The sequence below is a fragment of the Mesoplodon densirostris genome, chromosome 4 (assembly GCF_025265405.1).
Source record: "Mesoplodon densirostris isolate mMesDen1 chromosome 4, mMesDen1 primary haplotype, whole genome shotgun sequence".
Taxonomy (NCBI): Eukaryota; Metazoa; Chordata; class Mammalia; order Artiodactyla; family Ziphiidae; genus Mesoplodon; species Mesoplodon densirostris.
Genome location: NC_082664.1, coordinates 82635579 through 82657916, shown reverse-complemented (window position 1 = coordinate 82657916; position 22338 = coordinate 82635579). Strand labels below are relative to the sequence as shown.

At 42.7% G+C, this 22338-nt stretch overlaps 1 protein-coding gene across 8 annotated transcripts in view; it reads left to right on the top strand.

Annotated features, from left to right (window-relative positions):
- The first annotated feature begins 906 nt into the window (after nt 1–906).
- The window catches only part of MEIS2 (Meis homeobox 2), a 204115-nt gene continuing 182683 nt past the window's right edge, over nt 907–22338 (top strand). For 4 of the 8 annotated variants that reach the window (XM_060096577.1, XM_060096574.1, XM_060096580.1 and 1 more), the window contains exons 1-7: nt 907–1155; nt 2431–2663; nt 4176–4317; nt 5023–5073; nt 6063–6113; nt 6890–7039; nt 16724–16838. In XM_060096577.1, coding sequence (XP_059952560.1) covers nt 1144–1155; nt 2431–2663; nt 4176–4317; nt 5023–5073; nt 6063–6113; nt 6890–7039; nt 16724–16838 — 754 coding nt within the window. In that variant the 5' untranslated portion in view covers nt 907–1143. Of the gene's footprint in view, nt 1156–1622; nt 1734–2430; nt 2664–4175; nt 4318–5022; nt 5074–6062; nt 6114–6889; nt 7040–16723; nt 16839–22338 lie in introns of those variants that run through there. The other 4 variants (XM_060096576.1, XM_060096581.1, XM_060096579.1 and 1 more) reach the window with 2 other exon arrangements.

Sequence of the window (22338 nt, the reverse complement as noted above, 5' to 3'; positions counted from 1 at the left end):
CCCCCTCCCGCCCCCCGCCTCCCGCCTCTCCCGCCCCCCCAACCCGGGCCGTCCGATCGCACTCGCTGCATATCAGAGGCTCCGCGCGGCGCGCTCCTCCTCGCTCCCGCTCCCCACTCCCGGGATGTGTCTCCGCCGTACGACGGGCTATGGCCACCACGACTTCCGGGTTCCGTCATTTCGTTCTCCCGCCGCCGACCCGCGCCGCCAAACTGAGGCTCTTCTATAAGCCAGGCAGCAGCCAACCTGCCAACACCTACTGACACTCACTCATCTCCCAGAGAGAGAAAGAGAGCGAGAGAGAGCGAGCGCGAGAGAGCGAGCGCGAGTGAGAGCGAGCGAGCGAGCGAGCGAGCGAGAGAGGGAGAGACAAAATACCTACCAGGAAAGGGGGGGAGGAAGTCCAGTTTTTGCAAACTATTCATTTTTTTTCCTTGATTTTTCACCCCCTGCTTTCTTTGAACGATACTTTAAAGAGAGAGGATCATATTATAGATACCGCGGGGGCAAAGCTAAGGGGGGGGAGGAAAAATTCAAGAAGCAGAAACCCCTCGCGGAGTTTTACTGGAAGAAAAAAACGGGTCTGAAAGATTCCTCCTCTTCATCATCATCAACCATCATTCATTCACTACCTTGACATTCCGGGCTTTGATTGACAGCTGGAGTGGCAAAAAGCCATGAAACACGACAGTTCGGTTACATGTGGGCTGCTGACGGGCCGCTCGTAACCTTCAGTTCGGGGGCTTGACAATTTTTTTTTCTTCTTTTTCTTCTTTTTCTTTTCTTTTTTTTTTTTTTTCCAACTGAGGGGAAGAGAAGAGAAAGAGGGGGAAAGGAGGACCGAAGAGGAGGAGGAGGGGAGGGGGGAGGAGGAGGAGGTGGAGGAGGAGGAGGAAGATCAGGAGGAGGAGGAAGAAGAGGAAAAAAGAGAATAAGAAGAAATATCACAGGAAAAAAAAAAAACTCTTCGTTGTCTTGCCTGGGCTTTTTTTCCCCCCCTAAAAATAACATATTGGAAAACTGGGAGAAGTCTCCTTGGTTTGGAAAAAAAAAAAAAAGGAATCTTCAGCCTAGATCACTTTCTTATCCGGACTGGGATATTAAATATACGACACATCCAGGAGTTTATTGGAGCGCAGACTGATGGCGCAAAGGGTAGGTTTAAATCTCCAACACTTACCTAGATATAAATCCTCTCCTAAGAGGGGCCTGTCCCGATGCCTCCTCTCCCTTCAACGCTGCTGCTGCTGCTGCTCGCTGCTTGATGATGGCGGCCAGTATTTAAAAAAATAGCAGCAAAATTATTCATCGGCTTCTTTTCCCCCCCGTGCCTCTGCGTGTGTGCGAGTGTGTGTGCGTGCGTGTGTGCGTGTCTGGGCGCGCGTGTTTCAACGCTGTGCGAGCGGGCGGGCGGCGAGTGCGTGTGAGTGGTGTGTGTGTGTGTGTGTGTGTGAGTGCAATTGTTACACGCTTTCGCCTCGCTCCAGCTTTTACCCCAGCAGCGCGATTCCCCCGGTTCTCCTGCTGCCGCCGCTGCCGCTGCTGCGCTGCTGCTGCCGCTGCTCCCGCGGCTCGGGGCGGGCACCGGCTGCGTAGGAGCCGCCGCCGCCGGGGCCGCCGCTGGGGCCGCGCTGCCGCAGCCGCTGCGCCGCCGCCTAGACTAGCCTGGGCTGCTTGTTTTGTCTCTGAAATTGACAAGGACGCAGGGAATCCGCTGCTAAATAATGTTTCTGGTAACTTTCACATTATTCCCCCCCCACCCCACCCCCACCCTCTGTTCCCTGGCCCCGGGGAGGCACTGGCCCCAGCCTTCCCTCGTCCTCGGCGTTCTCGTCCTGATTATTAGCGTTTTTCTTCTCTTTATTTTGTTTCATTTCGCCTTTTGATTTATTGGATCCTCTGGAGGAGGCGAAGGGGGGTTAGGGGTGGGATCCGGGGCTTCCTCCTCACACTAACTCCACTTCTCCCTCGGTTGGCTTGCTACGGTTCTGCTGCCTCCCGCCCGAGCGGGACCTCCCGGCGCCCCCTCAATCCCCGGCCTCACCGCCCCCTCTCCCTACTCTAAACGCTGCTCTCGGTTCATACTTCTTCATCTTTTAAATTTAAAAACACCCCTCTCCCCAACTTTCAACTCCGTTGTTTCGGCTGGTTTGGTTTCTGTGTGTTCAACTCGTGCTCGGTACTTTTCTCCTTTCTGACTTTGTTTTTATTTGTATTTTCCTCCCTCTTTCTCTCCTGCCTCACCCCCCCCCCGCCGCCCCCTCCTCCTCCTCTCTCTTCTTCCCTTGGCCTTCTCCCTCTCTCGCGCCTCTATTCCTTCCCCACTTCTCTCCTCTCTGTCTTCTCCCTGCTTCTTTTCCTACCCTCCCTCGGCTCTCCTCGCTCTCTCTCACCTCCTGCGCCCCCCGCCCCTTTGCCGGGTTCTGACAGTACGATGAGCTGCCCCATTACGGCGGGATGGACGGAGTAGGGGTGCCTGCTTCCATGTACGGAGACCCTCACGCGCCGCGGCCGATCCCACCGGTTCACCACCTGAACCACGGGCCGCCGCTCCACGCCACGCAGCACTACGGCGCGCACGCCCCGCACCCCAATGTCATGCCGGCCAGCATGGGATCCGCTGTCAACGACGCCTTGAAGCGGGACAAGGACGCGATCTATGGGTAAACCAACCTCCACCCCCTCCCGACCCAGCGTACTGTGTGAGTGAGAGTGCGAGTGTGTGTGTGTCTCTCCGTGGGGGGGATGAGGGGGTGGACGACCAAGTGGGGAGTTATTTCTCCTTAGGGTAGGGGGGCGGAAACCGCTGGCCTTAGGAAAGGACAGGGAAGGGGGCCTGCTCTTCTGCCCCTTGCGTGTAAGTCCTGGGGAAGATTTGGCTTCCTCCACCGCCACGGCCCCGTCACTCCGGACCCCAGAGCCGGGAGTGACTGATTCCTCAGAATCTGGCCAGGGCCTTCTCCCCAAGGACGGGATTCCTGGCCAAAGGACGCAGAGCTGGTCCTTCCAGGCCCCCTAACAGAGGCCCCGACGAAGGAGAAAGTTTCCTGCCGATGAGGAGCAACTTTTTTTTCCTTTTCTGTTTCCTACCGAGAGTCTGGGAGTCACTAAATGCAGTTGGAGCTGGGATCAGGGCTGCTTCTGTCGGCCAGGAAGTCCTAATCACCCTCTTCTTAATTCTCTGTAAATAAAGGGGGCAGACCTTGAAGTGCAGCGGGGTGGAAGGGGCTGCTGCTTGCACAGAGCAGCTCTTGGGGGGAGTAAGGGAGATGGCTGGAAATTATTTTAAATTCTGAGAGAACTCGGGGAGGGATGGGGGTGCACGGCCCCAACGTGTACCACTCGGGCCCTCCCAGCTGAGGGTAGGTGGGGAAGGCTGCGGGATGCCGAGGGGAGGGGACAGTGTCGGTAAACAGCAACTGCGCCTGAAGCCGGAGGCCGCAAGCATCCCGAGGTGTAGCTAAACCGCCCGGAGGAACACAAAGGACAGGCGCACACGCACACTTCCAAGTTTTAACACTCGATTTATTTATTTTCGCCAGCTGGAGAAATGTGGTCTTTGAAAGGAAGCTCTCGGCGTGTACCATTCCTATTATTTTGGTCCCCTCACCCGGGCTTTACTAGAAGTGGAGCAAACAAGTTTATAAGGCAAGGGGGTGGAGAGGTTAGACTGAGGAAAATATCACTTCGGGGGTGTGTGTAGGTGAGCCTTGGGCCTCCTCTGAAATGCCCATTAAAATGCGGAGTTAAAGCAATTTTGGATTTCACGGAGTGTTCCTCTCTTGGGAGGTCAGGGCTGGGTCTCAGGGTTTGGTTGGGCGGCCTCTGTCGTGCGGGGAGTGGGTTTGGATCAACACCGGGCTCCGGACTGCCTGAGCCTATTGGCTGTTTCATTACGTTCGAACCGAGGCTCTTTTTACTTGGCGGGCTAACTGGCCAGGGGCTTCTCCGACCAGATCTGAGGGAGTCCTGAGCTGAGGGAAAGGGCCAGGCCGTTTTTCCTTTCTGTTTCTGGCCCAGGCTCGGCTAGCTGAGGAAGGGTTGTAAAGTATGATGCGTGCCTGTGGTAGAAAGGAAGGAATCCGAACCCTCCAAACTTGTTTATTACAGTTCTTGCTCCTTCCCCTCTGCACCCCGTCTCCGTGTGTGTGTCTCTGCGTGGCGCTGCCCGTTAGGCACCCGTTGTTTCCTCTGTTAGCTCTGGTCTTTGAGAAGTGCGAGCTGGCGACCTGCACTCCCCGGGAACCCGGAGTGGCCGGCGGAGACGTCTGTTCCTCCGACTCCTTCAACGAGGACATCGCGGTCTTCGCCAAGCAGGTCCAATCTTCCTGACCCACTCACCCTCCTGCAGCCCCTCACTCCCCTCCCCTTTCCTCAGAGCTTTACTTGAAAGAGAAGGAAGAGGCAGGGACACCCGATCTGTTCCTCCGGCCCCAGTCCTCGCTCCCCATCCTTGAGCCTGGAGGCAAATTGGAAGAAGAGATAAATATGGGTGTTTGTTTTTCCCCCCAGCCAGGAATACAGGGGCTCGACCCTCGAATTAAAGTTGACCTGCTCCTAATCTGGGGCTTGGCCTTTTCCCCCGCCTGCAGCTACTTGAACAAGAATTGGGGATAGGGGCTTTGAGGGCCCCGAGAGTGCCCGGGAGGGAAGGAAGCTGGGCGCCTTTCGGGGCTGTCGGTGCCGGCGCGGAGGTGAGGGAGGCTGCGAACCATAGCCCCGCGGATGGCAGGATAAGGGGGGACTTGGACCCAGAGAACGGCCCTGAGTTCTCGGCTACAGCTCAGAGGTTCCAGGTACCCCTAAATGGGGCCAGAACTAGGAGGCCCTGATTCTTTTCCAACCGACCTCATTGACTGGAGGCACTAGTTTGTTTCATGTATTTTACCAAAGCCCCTCTCCTCGTCTCCGCCACTGCCCCTCCACCATCCCCGCTCATACACCACGGTTTAGTCGGTGACAGGGTTTCTCTTCTTTTAAATGGAGTGGTAATTCATGCTGACTTTTCCCTGCTTCCTATAGGTTCGCGCCGAAAAGCCACTTTTTTCCTCAAATCCAGAGCTGGACAATTTGGTAAGGCTCACTGTTTCTTGCCTTTCCCCAGCCTGGGCCCCTTTCCTTGCCCAGAAGCACACGCTTTTCCCCGGAGCTCCGGAGAGTTCGAGCAGAGCCCTCTTTTGAAGCTCCAGAGCTACGGGGAGGAAGGGAAGAGCTTAGAGCCCCTGCCGGGGAGCTGGGAGTGAGGGGTGGGTTGGACGTCAGGGCGAGCAGAGCCCAGGGAGGCAGCGAGCGGGGACGCGGCGCCGAGAGCGAGAGCAGGGGATGCGCCCCAGGTCTCGGCCCCGGGAGTGAGGCGGCGAGAAGTGAGTGATTTCCTCTGTTTGCCGGGGCAGGCGGCCGAGCCCCGGGCAGCTAACCCGAAGGAAGTCACCGCCGGCGCGGCGGAGGGCGGGCCGCGGAGGTGGGCGGGGGGGTGAGGGGCAGGCCAGCGCAGGCCACTTTTAGGTGCGATTCTTTTGCTAATTTGCACGATTTCAATATTAAAAGTACTTATATCCGCTTTCAAAGGCCCTGCCTCACCATTCTTCTTGAGTATTTCCTTCTTTAGTAAGGACGGATTTCGCAGGGTGTGCTGTTCTAAAAAGCTTTCTCTCTCCAAAGAAGCGACTTTTTTCTTCCTTCCTTCCTTTCTTTTTCTTCTTCTTTTTTTAATTTTTTTTAATTTTGGCCTGAGGTCGAGAGAGGCGACGTTAAAGAGGACTGAGGCGGAGAAAGAAGGCCTATCCCTAGAAAAGCAGTGCTTGTAAATAGCTCAGTAAACGTGAGGGGTAAAGATATTAAATGCTTCGGCATAGGTTGAGTCAGATTCCTACCCCGTAGCCAATGAGGCAGAGATGATCAGTAATCACTTGGTTTTTCTGACGATTTCTTGATGTGTGGGCTTTGCCTGGCCACTTGCCTGTGTCTTCTCCCAGCCCCATTCCCTCACCATCCCCCACTAGAAACCTCCGAGTCACAGGCGTCACAGAGCCTTAACTCCGCACTCTAAACTTTTCTTCCAGATGATACAAGCAATACAAGTACTAAGGTTTCATCTTTTGGAGTTAGAAAAGGTAAGCAGGAAATGACACTCCCCACTTTGATTTGGTCACTTCCCTCTCCTGGTTGAGTTGGGATGTTTTTAAGAAACCTCCAGTCTGAGGGATTGAGTACCTGGAGAGATTCTGAGCAACTTGTTACCATGTGCTTCCTTCACATTGCTCCTCGACCCAGGGCCTCAGAGGATGGGTGAATTAGGACAGCCCTGTCTTTTAAAGTAGCCGCCTCCCCCCTTTTCCCCAGGCGTTCAGGATTATTTTGAAATGCAGCAAACCATTTGTGTTACTGGACATTCAGCCTGCTTGTGTCTCTATTAGGCTCAGAGCGTGCATTAGGTGCTGGCAGAGGGAATCATCCTCGCTGGGTTGTCTTTACATTGCTCTGCAGCTCAATCACTTTCCCCTGGAAACATACAAAATTCCTAGCTTATTGAATCGCAAATGCTAATGTTGTTCCCAGTTCCAGCGTTCTAATGTTTTGATGTTATCATCAAATCGGATTTTCCCAGTCTGAACCCAGTTATTTCCAGTCCTGTTTCTGCTCCCTTCATTGTAACTTGTTGCTCAGGGAAGTCTCTGGAGAATACTATCTGCTACAACAATTGCTCTATTGTTTCCTCGCCTTCAACTATTACACCCATTAATTAGAGTTAGTTTGGAAGACATAGCACTGTTGCTCTTTCCAAAGGTAACCTTGCAACCTGATATTTTTTCCCTTTAAAAATGAAACAAAACCATGACAACAACAAAAACAATACAAGCTGAACCCTCCACCTTGACCCTCCTTCTAGGTGCACGAACTGTGTGATAACTTCTGCCACCGGTACATTAGCTGTTTGAAGGGGAAAATGCCTATAGACCTCGTCATTGATGAAAGAGATGGCAGCTCCAAGTCAGATCACGAAGAACTTTCAGGCTCCTCCACAAATCTCGCTGACCATGTAAGTCTGTGAGCCTTTGGCATTCTTTTAAGACCACTGGGCAAAGCATTTTTGAAAAATTTGTTGTAACCTCTAGCTCCACTGACTGAGTTTTCTTTTTAAATAATCTGGTCTCTCTGGGGGTCTTTTTCTCCCTTTCTCACTACTTCTGCCATACCTTTCATCTCCATTTCCCCTTTCTTGGACCCCCTCCTTATTTATGTTGAGAACCAAAGAAACCAGGGAGTCGATAGAGTGATTTGTGCTCTTAATGTGTAAAGTTTCCTGGATTTGGTGACTTGAGTGTTAGCAAATCGTCTGTTTGATATGGTGACCACTGCCTTTTCTGCTTTCTCAACTCTGTAATCATTGCAGCAGGGAGAAAGAGGCAAGAAAGCTAGCTGGACAGGATGGGGGAGAGAGAGGACTGAAGGAAAAGAGAATTGGGGAGCGAGGGCTGATTTCTCAGTCTCTTGCAGAGATGACAATTCTGAGAACTACTGGCAATCTTGCATTGCATTCGAAATAAAAGGAGTGAACCTATTATAGTTTTCTGAGCTTTTGCCGTATAGAAACTTACTGTTAGTATATGGATTTATTGCCAAGTGCGTGAGGCATCTTCATAATAAAAGGCAGTAACCTTGATGAAACAAATATTAACAATGTATTATAGAAAGCTGAAGGGAATTGTGATTGAGTAACCATAGGTTAGTGGTTGAATTTTAACACAAACAGTTGGTGAATGAGGACGGAGAGTAGAGTAAGGAGGGACTGTGTGTGTCAGGCCAGGAACGGAGATTTCTTTCTATTCTCTCTGTTTTTAATCCTATTTTGGAACCGATCTAGTGAGTCTGATGCAAAAAAAAAAAAAAAAAAAAAGAAAAAAAAAGAAAAAAGCATATGTAGTGAGACTGAAAATTTGAAAAAGAAGCAAAGAGAAGAAAGATTGCAGCTGGTAGGAAAGGCAGGAGTGGCGAGGTTAAAGAGTGGGTGTGAACAGCAGTTTATTTATAGGAACCCAAGCCTGGGGGTGGGGGAGACGGTGTGTATAGATTATAGTCGATTGAACTCACAACCTAAATGATATAGGCTATAGTCTACTAACTTGGTGCCTGAAATATTAATTTAACACTCCGTGGAGTTAAATGGGCATCGAGGCTTGAAGGCAGTTTGTATCACCACCATCACCCCCCAGTCCTGGGTGTTAAGTGAAAAGAGTTGAGATGCCTTGAGAATAAGTTTCTCCCCCGCCTTCTCCAAAGGTTTTGAAAATGTACAGTCACAGATTTTAATTATTAGCCTTTGTACTGTATGGAAAACCATACAGCCTAAGGACAAAAGTTAGAAAGAAAGAAAGGAAGAAAGGAGAAAAGAAAGAAAGAAGAAAAGAAAACCTCAGTCCTGAAGTCCAGTTCTGAGACAGAATAAATACTGTGACGTTGAAAGCTCCCATGCCTACCTTTCCTCTTGTCTTTTCCCGTCATGACGGAGGAAACGTTGGGGAGCTCTTTTGTATATTGAGTGTGTTCTCTGAAATCAAACGGGTACAGCAAGCAGCTATGGAAAGTTTATTTGCTGATATGTGGCTATATGATGTGTGGTTGTGGTCTGCAAGGCATGACACTCTGTTCAAAGTGTTTGCTGTTGTTGTCATTTACTTGTTTATTTTTATTGCTTCCTGTTTCTATATTCATATGCATTTTGCACTGTTGGGGGGAATGGGACGAAATCTAGTTACATGGTTTGGTAGGATGAGAAGTTCACAGTTGTCTGCAGCCAAAAGCTTTTCTTGTGCCATTTCTAGGGGTCTTGACTACTTGGTTTTCTAAAACAGTTTCTTGGCAATTGTTTTTTCAAGTGGATATATGGGACTAGAGCATGCTGATGTTTACATAGAAGAGATAAGGTAAACTAGGCTGTTTATAGTATTGGCTGATAGACAATGCCAATTTATGGAACTATTGTAATATTAAATTACACTCAAGCAAGAAGTTGTACCTAGGAAGAGAGTGCTTTAATAATGTAACAATCATCATCTTTGAATAAAAGAATCAACTGGAACATTTGTTGCTTCTCTTTGAAGCCCTCAATCAAGTAAATATGACAACTGATTTATTTTGAACCCCTGAGGTCTTGCCACCTCATTGGGCATCATAATTTAAAACCTTTTATTTCCTAGAGTCTGAACTATAACATTTTTACTTTAGCCCCCTGCTATTTGTTTTGAAAGGAAGCAATAATTTGTTCCACCAGCAAACCGAGTGGGAAATGGCGAAGTGGGAAATGGACTTGAGTTGTATGCAGGAGGTGAGAGGAAATCTTGGAGAGTTTTTACCATTTTTGATATTTCTGTACCATAGGTATATGGAGTGTATTCATTCCCATGCCTCCCCCTACAAAGTGAATCCTCTTATGCTTCAGCCTCTTCTGCAAGCTTGCCCTCCTCCTCAACCCCCCAGCCACAAAAAAAGTGAAAATACCTCAGACCCACTACCTGAAAAGCAGTAGAGCGGGACATTTTCAGCATGTAAATGTATATCCAATTTGAATCTCCAGGTTTACTTTTTCATTTGCTTTGATATGCATATTTAATACATTGCCCCAGGCTGGATCTCATTTGGTGCACGCTAGTGCAGGGGTGATGATGAGCCACTTCAGAAGGACCAAGACAGCGTGTTGTTTTCTCTGTTTTATCTGTTGGCCCACTATTCTGATCTACTGGCTTCCTCGTGGTTTTATTTGCACATGAAATGCTGAGAGCATTTCAATTTATTGGCTATGAATAATGACAGCTAAAAAAGAAGTGTAGTTTAATTTGTTGTGTGCCAAGGTTTCTCTTCTGGAGGTGACAGTTTGTGACAGCTGTTTGACACCCCCAAAACACATACACCTCTATCCTTATTAAGTGGTATCAAGCTACTTTGTGTGTGTGTGTGTGTGTGTGTGTGTGTGTGTGTCTGTGTGTGTTTAAGGAAGGAGCGGGCAGGGAGAGAGAGAGTGAAAGAGAGAAAAGAAAGAACAAGTGTGTGATTCTGCGTAGTGGAAAGCAGAGAGAGAAGCATCAGGAGCAAAATATTAGGAACCAAAAGAGCTTTTGATTTTTTAATTAAAATTTTTAAAAATAGAAATATGTAAAAGTAATTGATATAAATATCTTGAAAGCAAGTATTTTTGGCTGACTTTTAAGAATGAGTTTTACATACTATTGCTTAGTAAATGAGGCTGTTGTCATGCTGATTTCACATTCCATAATTTTATATAAATAATCTGATGTAACATAGATGCATTAAAAGAAGACAGCGCTAATGTCTTACCTTCCATACATTAAATTCAGTGAAGATACTGAATTTGTTCATTTCTTATTGACACTTACATGATGGGCATACTGATAAAAGGAAGTTTGGAATTAAATAGAAAATAAAATTTGCAACATTGGCTACTATTTTGTCATGTTTAGTAGATTCATAGTGAATGCTTGCTAACATTTTTAATATTATAAAGTCTTTTATACTCTTACTATAAAATAAGAGTAATTTTTATAGGTAGGAAACAGCTATTACAGTATTCTTTGGGATATTAGGGAGAAAAAATATGGTGGTGAAAGGAGGTAGAACTCTATTTTCCAGCTGCAGTTCATGTTAAGTTTCCCAGACGTTCAAATTTATTATGTTTAAAATAAACATGTCAAGTAACCAATTCTTGAAAAAAAGTTTCAACTTGAAAACTGTTGTGGCATGATCATGCTTTTCCTAGTCTGTACTATTTCTGAATAATAGGTGATATCCACATTTTCTACTTTACGTAATTTCAGATCGGGTCTTCAGCTCTAGTGCAGACAAATGATGTATTTTATTTGTCTGCACTGTAATATCTTTATACATATAAAGATATTACATATCTTTAGATCATGTTTAGATAAATGAACTATATTTGTTTTTCAAATATATTCTCTGACCTAAGCTCCATTCACCTGAAGTGCATACAGTAATATTGTTATTCCTAATTAATGTGCATAAGGAACTACATTTTATTTATTTATTTTTGGATGAATTAAGTATAGGGAAGAAAATACAATTGTATCTACTAACAGTTAATGGCAGGTGCCTGAAAATTGAGTGGCTCTGATAACCTGACTACTAAAAGAAAAATTATTTTAATTTCTACGTTGAAAGCTGTATTTTAAATGAAAATATTCTCTTGTTTTCTTTTGCATCTCTGAATATGTCAAATTTATTTGTCTGTACAGTTTTTAAAAGTGGGTTAAGTCAAAGGGAAGAATCCCTGGAACCTTGCTTCTGACAAAATTCAGGCAAGTGTCTGAAAAATCAGCCGGGAGTGGGCAGTGAGGAGAGAGATAGGTTTAAGTGATTGGTCTATAGAATATCAAGGGGTAATATTTGGGATTTGACTAACATTAATAATATGAATGATTTATTTTATCAGATAGTTTCTTACATTCTAGTGTAAGATCAGACCTCACGGTGTGTTATCCAAGGTCTCGGGGGACCTGTTCCGGGAAAGTTCTACCTCTGAGTTCCGTCTACCAACTCAAGGAGACCTGGCTGGGGGTATGGGCTTTCTTTTGCTGTTGTGTAGTTTCTGGTGGTTGATGGCTTTTCTGTCAATTTCCCATCAAGAATAATTTTGTTATTGAAATCATGTAGGTTGTGCAGTTGGCGTCTGCTTTCAGAGAAACTGATGAGATGAAATTAAACAAAGGTGCAGTTGACAACCACAGACATTCACTATCAGTTTAAAACTTTGATATATTAAAAATTCATTTTCCCTTTTTTTTTTCAGGCTAAACGTCCTATACAGTATCCCAACACAATTCAAAATTATAGGAGACATTTTATAACATGATAACACACCAACAATAGATTTCTGTCTTCTCTAAAAGTTGCTCCATTAGATGGAGGAGGAATCATTTGCAAAGAGTACCTGCCACTTCTGTGAGAGTTGCCCACATATTAATTCCCAAAGCCTAATAGAGGGTGGAAGCCGGGAGATGAGGGAAAGACCCTGGCTCTATTTACATTTTTAAAGAGTGAGTCCGTGTTCTGAAAGCACACACAGTTCTCCTGAGTTCTTATGTCAACTTTAGAATAACAAAGTTGAAATTCCACCATTTTTTTCAAACTGTACAATTAACGTTTTTAACTTTTGTAGGCTTGACTACCTCATGATAGGAGTCTTTCTCTTCTTTTTAAAAATAATTTTTGCACAATGTTAATTAGGAGTTAAAACATCTTAAGGCAATAGGAAATCTGTAAGTTACATGAATTATGTGTACTGATACAAGCATATCTTGCCTTTATTGTGTGAACATCTCGAGTCAAACTAGTTTTGCATGGTCCGTTTGCTGATTAAAATATGTTTATATATGTTTATTCTTACTTTCTAACTACAAGTACATATTCTGAATTACTTTACAGTATTTTCCAAGTTCATAGGTTTTTTTTGGCTTGGTGTCATATATCGTGTTTTAGTTGTGTAGTTCTAGAAAATCAAATGCTTTAAGTATTTTTTAATAATAGAAATAAGAAGTGGAAGTGACCTTAGGGATTATTTTGTCTGACTTCTTAATTTTAAAGAGAGAAAGGAAACAAGTCCCAGGGAAATGAAGTTCATCACCTGAGGTCACATGACAGTTGGAGGTGGCACCCTTGAGTCTTAACTCCAATTTAAGGCTCTTTCTCCTATACCACATCCATGGCATCACCTTTTCATTTGGGGTCTAAGACGAGTTTCGGATTATTTTAGGTAAACTTGTGTGTAGTATAGCTTCTTTTTTTACTCCTAGAAGCTTAATACATTTTACTTTCCCATTCGGTTTTGTATTTATTTAGAAATGCTTACACATTTTACTCCATTGTCTTTTTGTAATGGAAGAACCATGAGCTGTGTGGAATCATTTCAACGATCCCGCCAATTCAATGGGACTTGTTAAGTCTTGTCCTATAGGCAGCACCCCCCCGCGAAATGCCATAATGGTGTAAAACGTTATAATTTCCACCATATCTGCAACCTCAACAAAAGAGGCACGTGGAGGATTTGCTTTCTATGCCCAGAGACGCCTGTCCTCTCTATGCTCTTTCCTAGATTTAGCAAAATTCAATGATGGTGCTAAATCAATTGTTTTTTAACTTTCAAGGGAAAAAACACTGGCAGAATTGTGTTTTCTAGGGAAAGCTGTGTGTAAATGAGAAACAGAGGAGAGCAGCAGAGTGATCTCCTGTGGCCCCGCTACTACAAGCTCTCCCCATCTTGTCTCCTGCTTTTATATTAATTACAACTTGCATTATCAGCTGTGAGTCTGTAACCCAGCAAATAGAAAATACCGCCCCTGGAGACCTAGCTTCTTGTATCTATTTTCCATCTTCTTCTATTGTGCTCCACTCAGTATTCACTGCTTTCCTCCTGCTAACACCGCTCTTTAACGCAATTACGTAAGAGCAAGAAGAGTACCATATTTGACTCCTAATGATTAAAGCCTCTGGGAATAGAAGCATGTTTCCTTCTTGCCCTCGGATGTCTGCATGATACTTTTGGCTGAAGAACAGGACATATATTGTGGAATGCATCTACCTGACTACTCACCCACACACGTGCCCACAGAAAGCATTTCTCTTTATTTTTCTACGTACGTCATGTGTTTTACATGCTTTCATATGCCACTTTGGTTTCAAGATTCACTAAACTTCTGCATATAATTTGGCAGAAAGCCAGGCAGTTATTCTTGAAAGATGTAAACTTGGAAACTATCTAGGGAGGGAAAAGAAGAAGAAGAAAGGAGTTGTGATACAAACAAATATTTCAGTCTGAGAACAAACCAGTGTTATGGGTAAAGGACTATATTGTATCTATCCATGTTGCTTCTGAAGTTTTTTTAGGGAGGAGATAGCTGTTTTTTATTGGCCAAATTATCAATATGTGTCTTTGATCAAGTCACCAGGGTGTAGCTGAATACAGAAAACTTTGGGGTAATTCTTCAACCTTGAAACCTCAGAGGCATTCAGCTGTTTTTCCTACTTTATAGTTAGATGAATATCCTGGTACTAGCTTGTGTCAGTCTCTCAATCTAGATCATAAACCTTGAGACACTCTATGGAAATAAACATCTTGTGACACTTTTGTAGGACAGCATCTTTGAGGATGTGAGGGAGATAAGGCGGAAGAGACGGGGGCATGGTGGGTTAGATAGTGAACTTGAGCAAATTTCAGGACTGGGCTGAAAACCCAAGACCCAACTCGTTTGGAGGAACCGGCTGCTCTAAAAGTAATATTTGCTTACGTGGCCTATTTTTCATCCCTTTGGTTTAGAGACCACCTCCTCCAGAAAACCAGGGAAGGAAATCAACTGAATTATAAACTAGTGAGGCCTGACTTTAAAACTCAGTACAGGTTCGACTGATGGGGACAGACCAGTGCTCTTCATTGCAGGAAGTCCTTCTGAGTGATCCCTTAAAATCATTCTAGCACCCAAACAGGAAAACTCGCTGGACCTTCATCTGAACGATTATATAATAGCTATTAGATGACATTTGCCTTAAAACATAGTTGAGGTGTTAGTGGTTAATTATTGTAATTTTCATGAGGGGTAAGGAGCTTTTATAGCAGCCAGCTTAATAAAAAGCCTGCGGTGCATAAAATTTACATCACTTGCTGTGTACACTGAAAAGTTTAGCTTAGGTGACTGTGTTGCAGTAATTGCATTTTCTAAAAGAAGGCTCTAGCCAGTGTTGTTGCAGGACTAAACTCACACCATGCTATTCTTTGTTTGTTTCTTTCCTCCTTCCTTCCTTCCTTTCTTTCTTTCCTTCTTTCTTTCTTTCCTTCTTTCTTTCTTTCTTTTTCTTTCTTTTCTTCTAGCTCTTTATCTGATTACCGTCGGCAAACAGCTGACATGAAGAGGTTGCAAATCTTGAAGAGTCCCTGTATTCTGTTTGCTTTTAGCTTGAAACTATTGGAGGGGTTTCTAATTTAGATAAAAAGAGACATCACAGGCACTACTTTGTCTTCATACAGGCAGCAGAGAACCTTGTTTTTCATTTTATTCTGCTCGACTTTGTTCCCTAATCTACTTTCGAAAACGTATCTTTACTTTAGAGATCTATACCTGTGCCATATTCACAGTCACAAAATTTCTGCTTAAGGCTTTCCCTCTGAATCAATGGCTTGCATGATAGCAGTGTCAGCAGCATTATTTGATAGAGGTATCATTAATCTCTAGAGCTTTGGGTCATATCACCATCTATCAAAAATGCTAAATATTAATTTACGGTGGTTTGTAGCAGATCCGTACAGGCAAACATGTTTTTTGTTGTTCTTCTTCCAAATGAGACTCGCTCCCTATTTTGTCTCACCTTGGTTTCTTGATTTTATTTTGGTGAAGTTTTATGTTCTATTTGTACATTATAGGGTTGAGGTTGAGAAAAATGATAGACTGATTTTTTTCTGGATAAACTATATATAATGACAACACGGCAAGGTTGTTTTCAGATGGTCAAGATGTTAACATGTTGCCTACAGGCATGTGAGTCTGAGTCCTTAGTCACCAATTCTTGTAAGAAGAAATAGTGTACTTTGAGAGATTGATGGGGCTTTTTAGATTATTTTGCCCCCAAACTATTGCCCCACACCCCGGAACAAATTTGCTTGCTAGTAGCTCTGTGTGCTTAGTTAAAGTCATTGCATACAGGTGACAAGTGTACAGCTCTGTCCTTAAGGCTGGTCTGTTTCATGTGCTGTTCCTACTCTCCATTTCTGCCAGAGGAAATTCCATCTCTTGCCTGCCTTCATGTGGTGCTGATAAAGTCCTTCCTGTACATTAGAATTCCTGTTTTCCTTTAAGCAACAGCAGGGTATTGGGAATGATCAGGAAAGGGGAGGAGGAACAGGAGAAGAATACACTCAGCAAAGTAGCGTGAGCTATAACTCTCGGCTTACCTTATGTGTCCTTTAAAACAAGCAGTTCTTCCAGGATAAAGCACTGCTCTGTGACTTTAAACCTTCCATGCAGCTCAAAAGGAAGTCTTATCCATCTTATTAGATGGGTTACAGTTCATAGTTGTTTCATTTTCTGATTGTTGTTTGTGCAAATTAAAGCAGAAGGTATTGATGCAGTGATTAAATATTATTGTCTCTGTTGGTTGTATAATAAGTTGACGATAATTTTGAGAGTTAGTAGGGCAGTGTATTTGATGTGAAGGTCTGTCCCATACATTCTACAGTCTGTGAATTTTATAAGGGAGCCATAGAGTTTTGTAGATGTTAATGTTCTGAAGTATTTGGTATCCAAGAGCACTGGGACCTATTTCTTGGAAGAGTGTGCCCTAATTAAGATAGCAGGCTATTAGATTTTTAAGGAGGCTTTTTTTCCCCTAACTTTAAAAATTCACTTTATTGAGGTATAATTTGTATATAATAAAATGCATCTGTTTTATAAGCATCTATTTCAGTTGGTTTTAGCAAATGTGTACACTGATGTACCCATCACTTCATCATGATTTTAGAGCATCTTTTCTTTCTTTTGGTACCTATTGCTGAAAAGACAACATACTGTAACATGGCATCTATATGTGCCTAATTCCCCAAATACTAATATGTACGTATTTTTTGTCTCTCTCTGCACCTTTCCTCTTGATTCCTCATTTATGGCTGAAATGGTAACTGTGGAAAAATTCCTTGGCCTCCTGACATCAGAATCCTGCATCTTGGCGAGACCACGATGATGCAACTTCCACCCACTCAGCAGGCACCCCAGGGCCCTCCAGTGGGGGCCATGCATCCCAGAGTGGAGACAACAGCAGTGAGCAAGGTAAAAGGTCAAGCATTCTCCTTGTGCAAAGTGGGCATGACTAAAATAACTTCAGTATTTTATGATATTGGTACATCTGCCTCCCTGTAAACAGGAGAGTGGCGGGTTAGGGAGTGTAATCAGCTGCTATTTAGGGAGACAGTATTTCCTTTCCTTAACTTACATTACTTACAAAAAAAAAAAAAACAAAAAAAGAGGCCAAAGTGAGATGTCTAATCTTTAAGCAGGCATTACAATAACAATCGATTAGTTCTGCCAATTCTTTTACAAATTTGGTTATCTGCACTTTACTCCTGTGTGTAAGTAAATAGAATGACAGATCTACTTTGCTGCTATGATGCAGTAGTTTGAATTATACTATAAATGGGATATTTTATTCGTAACATCAACTATAAGGGTTTTCTGTAATCAGGCAATGTTGCCTCTAAAGCACACATGATGCAAAAATCTGTTCTTATTAGCTCCAAAGTACTGTGTGAATTTTATTATGGAATCGTATTTTGGGAAGGTGGATTTTGAAATTCTTAGATTATTTGTCCCCATTTCCATTCAGCTGATGTGGTGACTTTTGTCACAAATCCTAAAAATTAGAATAATCAGAAGGCAAGGGGGATGTCAACTACAGGTGACAAGGAAGCCTAGAGTAATTGAGAATAAATTTTACCATTTAAGACTCACCTATCACACAGAGAGCAATTATATATTGGTAGGGATGACTCTTCTGTGGCTAAAATAATAATTTAAAAGAAGATGCATTATTGAATGTGGGCCAGGAAAGTGGATAGATTTTACTTTTTAATATTTTACATTAGATGGTGTCTGATCTCCTAGGTCTATTTCATCTCTATTATGACTGTGTTTATGGCCACAGTATTCAAGCATTAGACAGTCTTCCAAGTGGAGGACAGTTTAACAGCTTGAGCTGTAGTCATATATGCCATTTAGAAAAGGGTGGTTGATGTAGGGCGAGTGCCTTTACTCCTCCAAGTTCCTGGCCATGGATTTTGGATTCTTAGTATTCTAGAAGAGTCTAGAAAAGTGGCCCTTCTAGGATGCCATTAACTTATGAATGGGTCCAACTTAGAATCTAGGTTTAAGCAAGTTGCAACTAACACAGAAATGAATACTATCAGATGGTAAATTGTGGAAGGACTTGTGAACTATATCTGTTTAGGCTTTCTATACTGTTTTTATTAGACCACTTAGATTGTATGTAAGAAAACTAAACTATAAGGCATTTTGAAGATGAAATCTATATACATTCAGTAGATCTGCAACGCAGTGGCTTCACTGTGTTTCCATGTCATGGAGAAGGACTTGGTGTGGTTAAATCTGAAAAGCTTTCTAAGACTCCGCCCTTCCCCTCCACCCCAAATTACTGTGCCACAAAGGAGGGAATGTATTTATTAATAAAAGCAAATTACCCTAAACATGGTAGGAGAGAGGGGGAAAGGAGAAGCAGACTTAATGGTCTAATGAGGCTATCTTCCAAAGACTGTTGTGTGTGAGGCTCGCTTTGACCTTTCACTTTGCTCAGGAGCCTGGCGCTTCATTTTTCACATTCTTGCAATTACGTTAACGCTTCAAGCATTTCTGACTCAAAGTCAGCTAGCAACACCAGGCATAACTCGACACTGTGAGTTTTTCTCCTCTCTGTAGATTCATTAACAGGTCACCAAGGTCCCAACTGAAATTTAAAACTGACTGGTTCAGTTGGCTTGGTTGAGTTATGGCCGGCAAGGTAGCAGGAGAGGACCAGAAAGAAGGGAAGGCAGAGAAGGAGGACCCTGAGGTTTGGAGCACAGGACAGCTGCGGCCACGGCCAAGGCATAGAGTTTTATCATTTTGGTTAGTTTTGCTGGCTTATTATTTTTGCTTTTGTTTTTGGTCAGGAAAGAGAAAAACTCTGAGACCAATACATTGGGTAAAAACCATAACGCACAAACCTCTGTGTTGTGGGTAGCTGCACCCACTGATGCCATGTTGAAGGATTTGATCCCTGTAGGATTTTGTTCCTTTAATCATATCTCCATGGGATTAAAGAATGGACATGGTAGCTTATGTGTTTTGAGTACAAGGAAGTCAGTCATTTTACTGTATTAAAGTGTGAGGGACAAAAAAAGTTATGATTCCTAGAAAATGGAGACTCTCTTGGCATGGAGAATTTCCTACCTGGCTGACCACATCAGTGACTCCAAAACACATGTTGAAGGGTATTCTATATATGTTTTCAAGGTATTTTGTCCCACCAAATTGTCCAGAGTAGCTTTCTATGGGAAAGATTAATTATCTGCTTCAGGGCAAAGTCAACAGAGATATTGACTGAAATCACATATGCTTATCCTAGGTTAAATCTTAGGGTCAATGTATAATGGAAAACCTACGAAGGAAATTTATGTTCTTCATATTAAACATATTAAAGTGTTTCATTGGAAACCAAGCATTTTAGTTTAGAAAAGAGTTTTCTTGCTTATTCAGAATTTATTAGTGCAACAGGCATATGGAAAACCGTAAAATGATTCAGTTTCAAAACAAATTATGATAAACAGAAAAAATAGGGATGAATTGTACTAAAGACAATGTTTTCATACACATTTTAAATTAAACTTTAATAGCCATATGCTGTAAAACAATATATGCATTTATGTTGCTTTATAATTTGGGGAATATTTCTACTAAAATGAGTCATACACATCTTTACTTTGGAACTTAAAAATATCTCATTATTTTATGACTTGATAGGGAAAGAGCTACAGTTACACAGGTGAAAGGTCATCTTTTCCTCCTCCGTGTTTGTGCAGCAAACCAAAAGGAGGGGGAAAAATCAAATTTAAAAAATATTCTAAGAAACAAACTTGATAAAATGTGAAACCTGACCTTACTATCTTTTCCACACAGCACATGCCTAGCAGTAAACTACATAAATAGGAACCAGACTAATTCACTCTGATTTCTTTGGCTAAAAGCAACTAAAGGAAGGGAGTTTATCTTGTTAGTCACATGAAAATGAAGAAAAAAATCTGGTTTTTCAGGAATAAAATTAGGGTGCAGACTGGGACTCTGGGGAAGTAACTGGCCCTCTTTGTGTCTGGCTTCCCATCAGTAAAATTGGGCTTGATAATAAGGCTTGGGGTCCCTAATTCTGTACCTGATGAGTCAAAAGCTGCTTTGTATTTCATTGTGGGTTTTGCCAGAGTAAAGACTAGGAAGCAGCCCCCTTGTTCACAGAGCACTTTGAGAGCCTTAGATGAAAGGCACAATATATGTACAAAGTATTATTATTATTGATGGGTTTGTGTAACTCCCATTAACGCTGATGGGAGTTACGCATGTGAATTGGCGAGAGAATAGACCTCTCAGTGTTTAGAGCACATGAAATTTACATTTTTTCCAGTGCTGTAATTGAGATGTTGACAAATTGGAGGATATTGATGAGCCTTTGTTTTAAGTATTTCGTGCCAAGTTTGTTTTATTTTTTCCGGGTTTGAACAATGGTGTGGGTTCAGCAGCAGTGAATAAAAAGGGTAGAGTAAAGATAACTTTGTATTTCAATATTTTGATGTGCCAGTATGAAATAAATTGTCTTAGGCAAATGGAATATGCTGTTTTAATCATTAGCTAGGCATGAAAGAAAAATTGATGTTGACATCTTTGCTGTAAAATTGTTGTAATGGGGCCTTCCTTACAATTCATTTTTGTAAAATTCATTTTGTACATTTTGCAGCAATTGAACAATCCCTGCACTGTGAATAGGCAGGATTCCCAGAAATACCGAGACAGTTGGCCCAGTAACTGCTGAGCTCACACTGCACACCACACGCACGTTAACCATACTGTTGCCAGACCCAGTTTAACCTAAATCCATTAGCATTCGAGCATCTATAAGTCTCTCATCTTTCAGGACACAGGGCTGTACAAGCCAGCATAGTTCCCTTCAACTCTGCCACCTACCAAACTTCTCTGTTGCTGTCTCTTTCTATCACCCAGGCAATGAGACTAGAATTCCATAGCTAGATAGATATTTATTACGCAGCTCTTCAGAAATCATAGTGTTGAAACCTAAAAATACCCACTGTAGATTTAGTGTGTTTATAGGTAAGCAAGAGTCTAAGATAGGATTACACTGTTGAGTTATTATATAATGCGTGACATAGTATCTTCTCCACCAAAATATTCCAGTTCTATATTTAAAGGAGGAGGGGGGGAAAAACCTCAAACCCACTTATATGGGTCTTGAATATGTTCTACTGGGATTTCTTATTCAGTCTAGGAAAACTCTGTCAATGGAATGTTTTCATAGTGGCGGCAATCTCTTTAAAATAACCCTAAATACAATATGACAGATGCCATCTGGCATAATCTTTTGCTAGTTGCTTTTAACTTTTATTTTTCCTAGAACTAAGTTCATCCAAAACTGGTCACTTACTGCTATGATAAATACGGTGACATTTCTTTTCCTTCCTGTCCTCCTAATTGTATCAGAAGATTCACTGAGAATGTAACTGAGAATCGAACATTGCCACAGAAGAAGCTGTTGTATTATAGAATATTTATGTTGCATTTTCATTCTCCTTTGGCTCCCCAAATAAAGTAAAAAATAATACTATCCTTTAATCATCAGCAAACATGCAAGTAATTTCTGTTGATTTTCTTAGGACTTTTTAGAATAACAACCGTTAGAAATAAAATTAAACTCTTCTAATAAATAAATGCTCTAGGAGCATGAAATGGTGCCCATAAATGCTTAAAGCTTTCTATAATTGCTGTTAATTTTGAGTAATTTCTTCCTATATGTATCAACTTACTTGAAAAACTCAGAGTTGGGATTTCTAGATTTTTTTTTTAACTTAGTCATGTAAAGGGATGTCTCCTGATGCCAGTTAGAGTTTAATTTAGAGTAGTAATTAAACTTGAATACTGCCTCATAAACAAAAGATAAACAATAAACCAGCCACGTTCCCTGCTGTTTCATAGCTTTCTTTCCCAGATGTTTTAGCCTGATAATTTTTACACAGTGAACTACCTAACATGGAGTTGTGGACAGAGGTTGAGAAAGAGTTTTCTTTTTTGTTTTTTTTTGGTTTGGTAATCTTTTTTTTCCCCTCCAAAAGTCAAAATGCAGAGGATTTTCCACTATTTAGATTTTTTAAAATTCTGGTAAATACTTAATGCAGATGTGCTTTAAAGATAACTCTAGTTCCTTTCCTTTTTTTCCTTTAAAATGAATCTTGTCATGAATATCTTTTACACTTAATAATGTAAAGAAGAACATATTTTTGCTTAAGTAAAATCTTGATAGCAAGTCAGAGAAAGGAAAGCTTGACAATGGAAAAATTTTTCCCCCTTTTCCTCCACTTTTCATCCCTATTCATTCCCCCGCCATGACCAGTGTTACTTTGTGTCTGTACTCTTCCTTGGGCTACAAGGGTTCTCTCTCCAGTTCTGGACCAGTCCACTGTCAGCCATGATCTTTCTAATTGTCAGGTACTAGTCGGCCGTT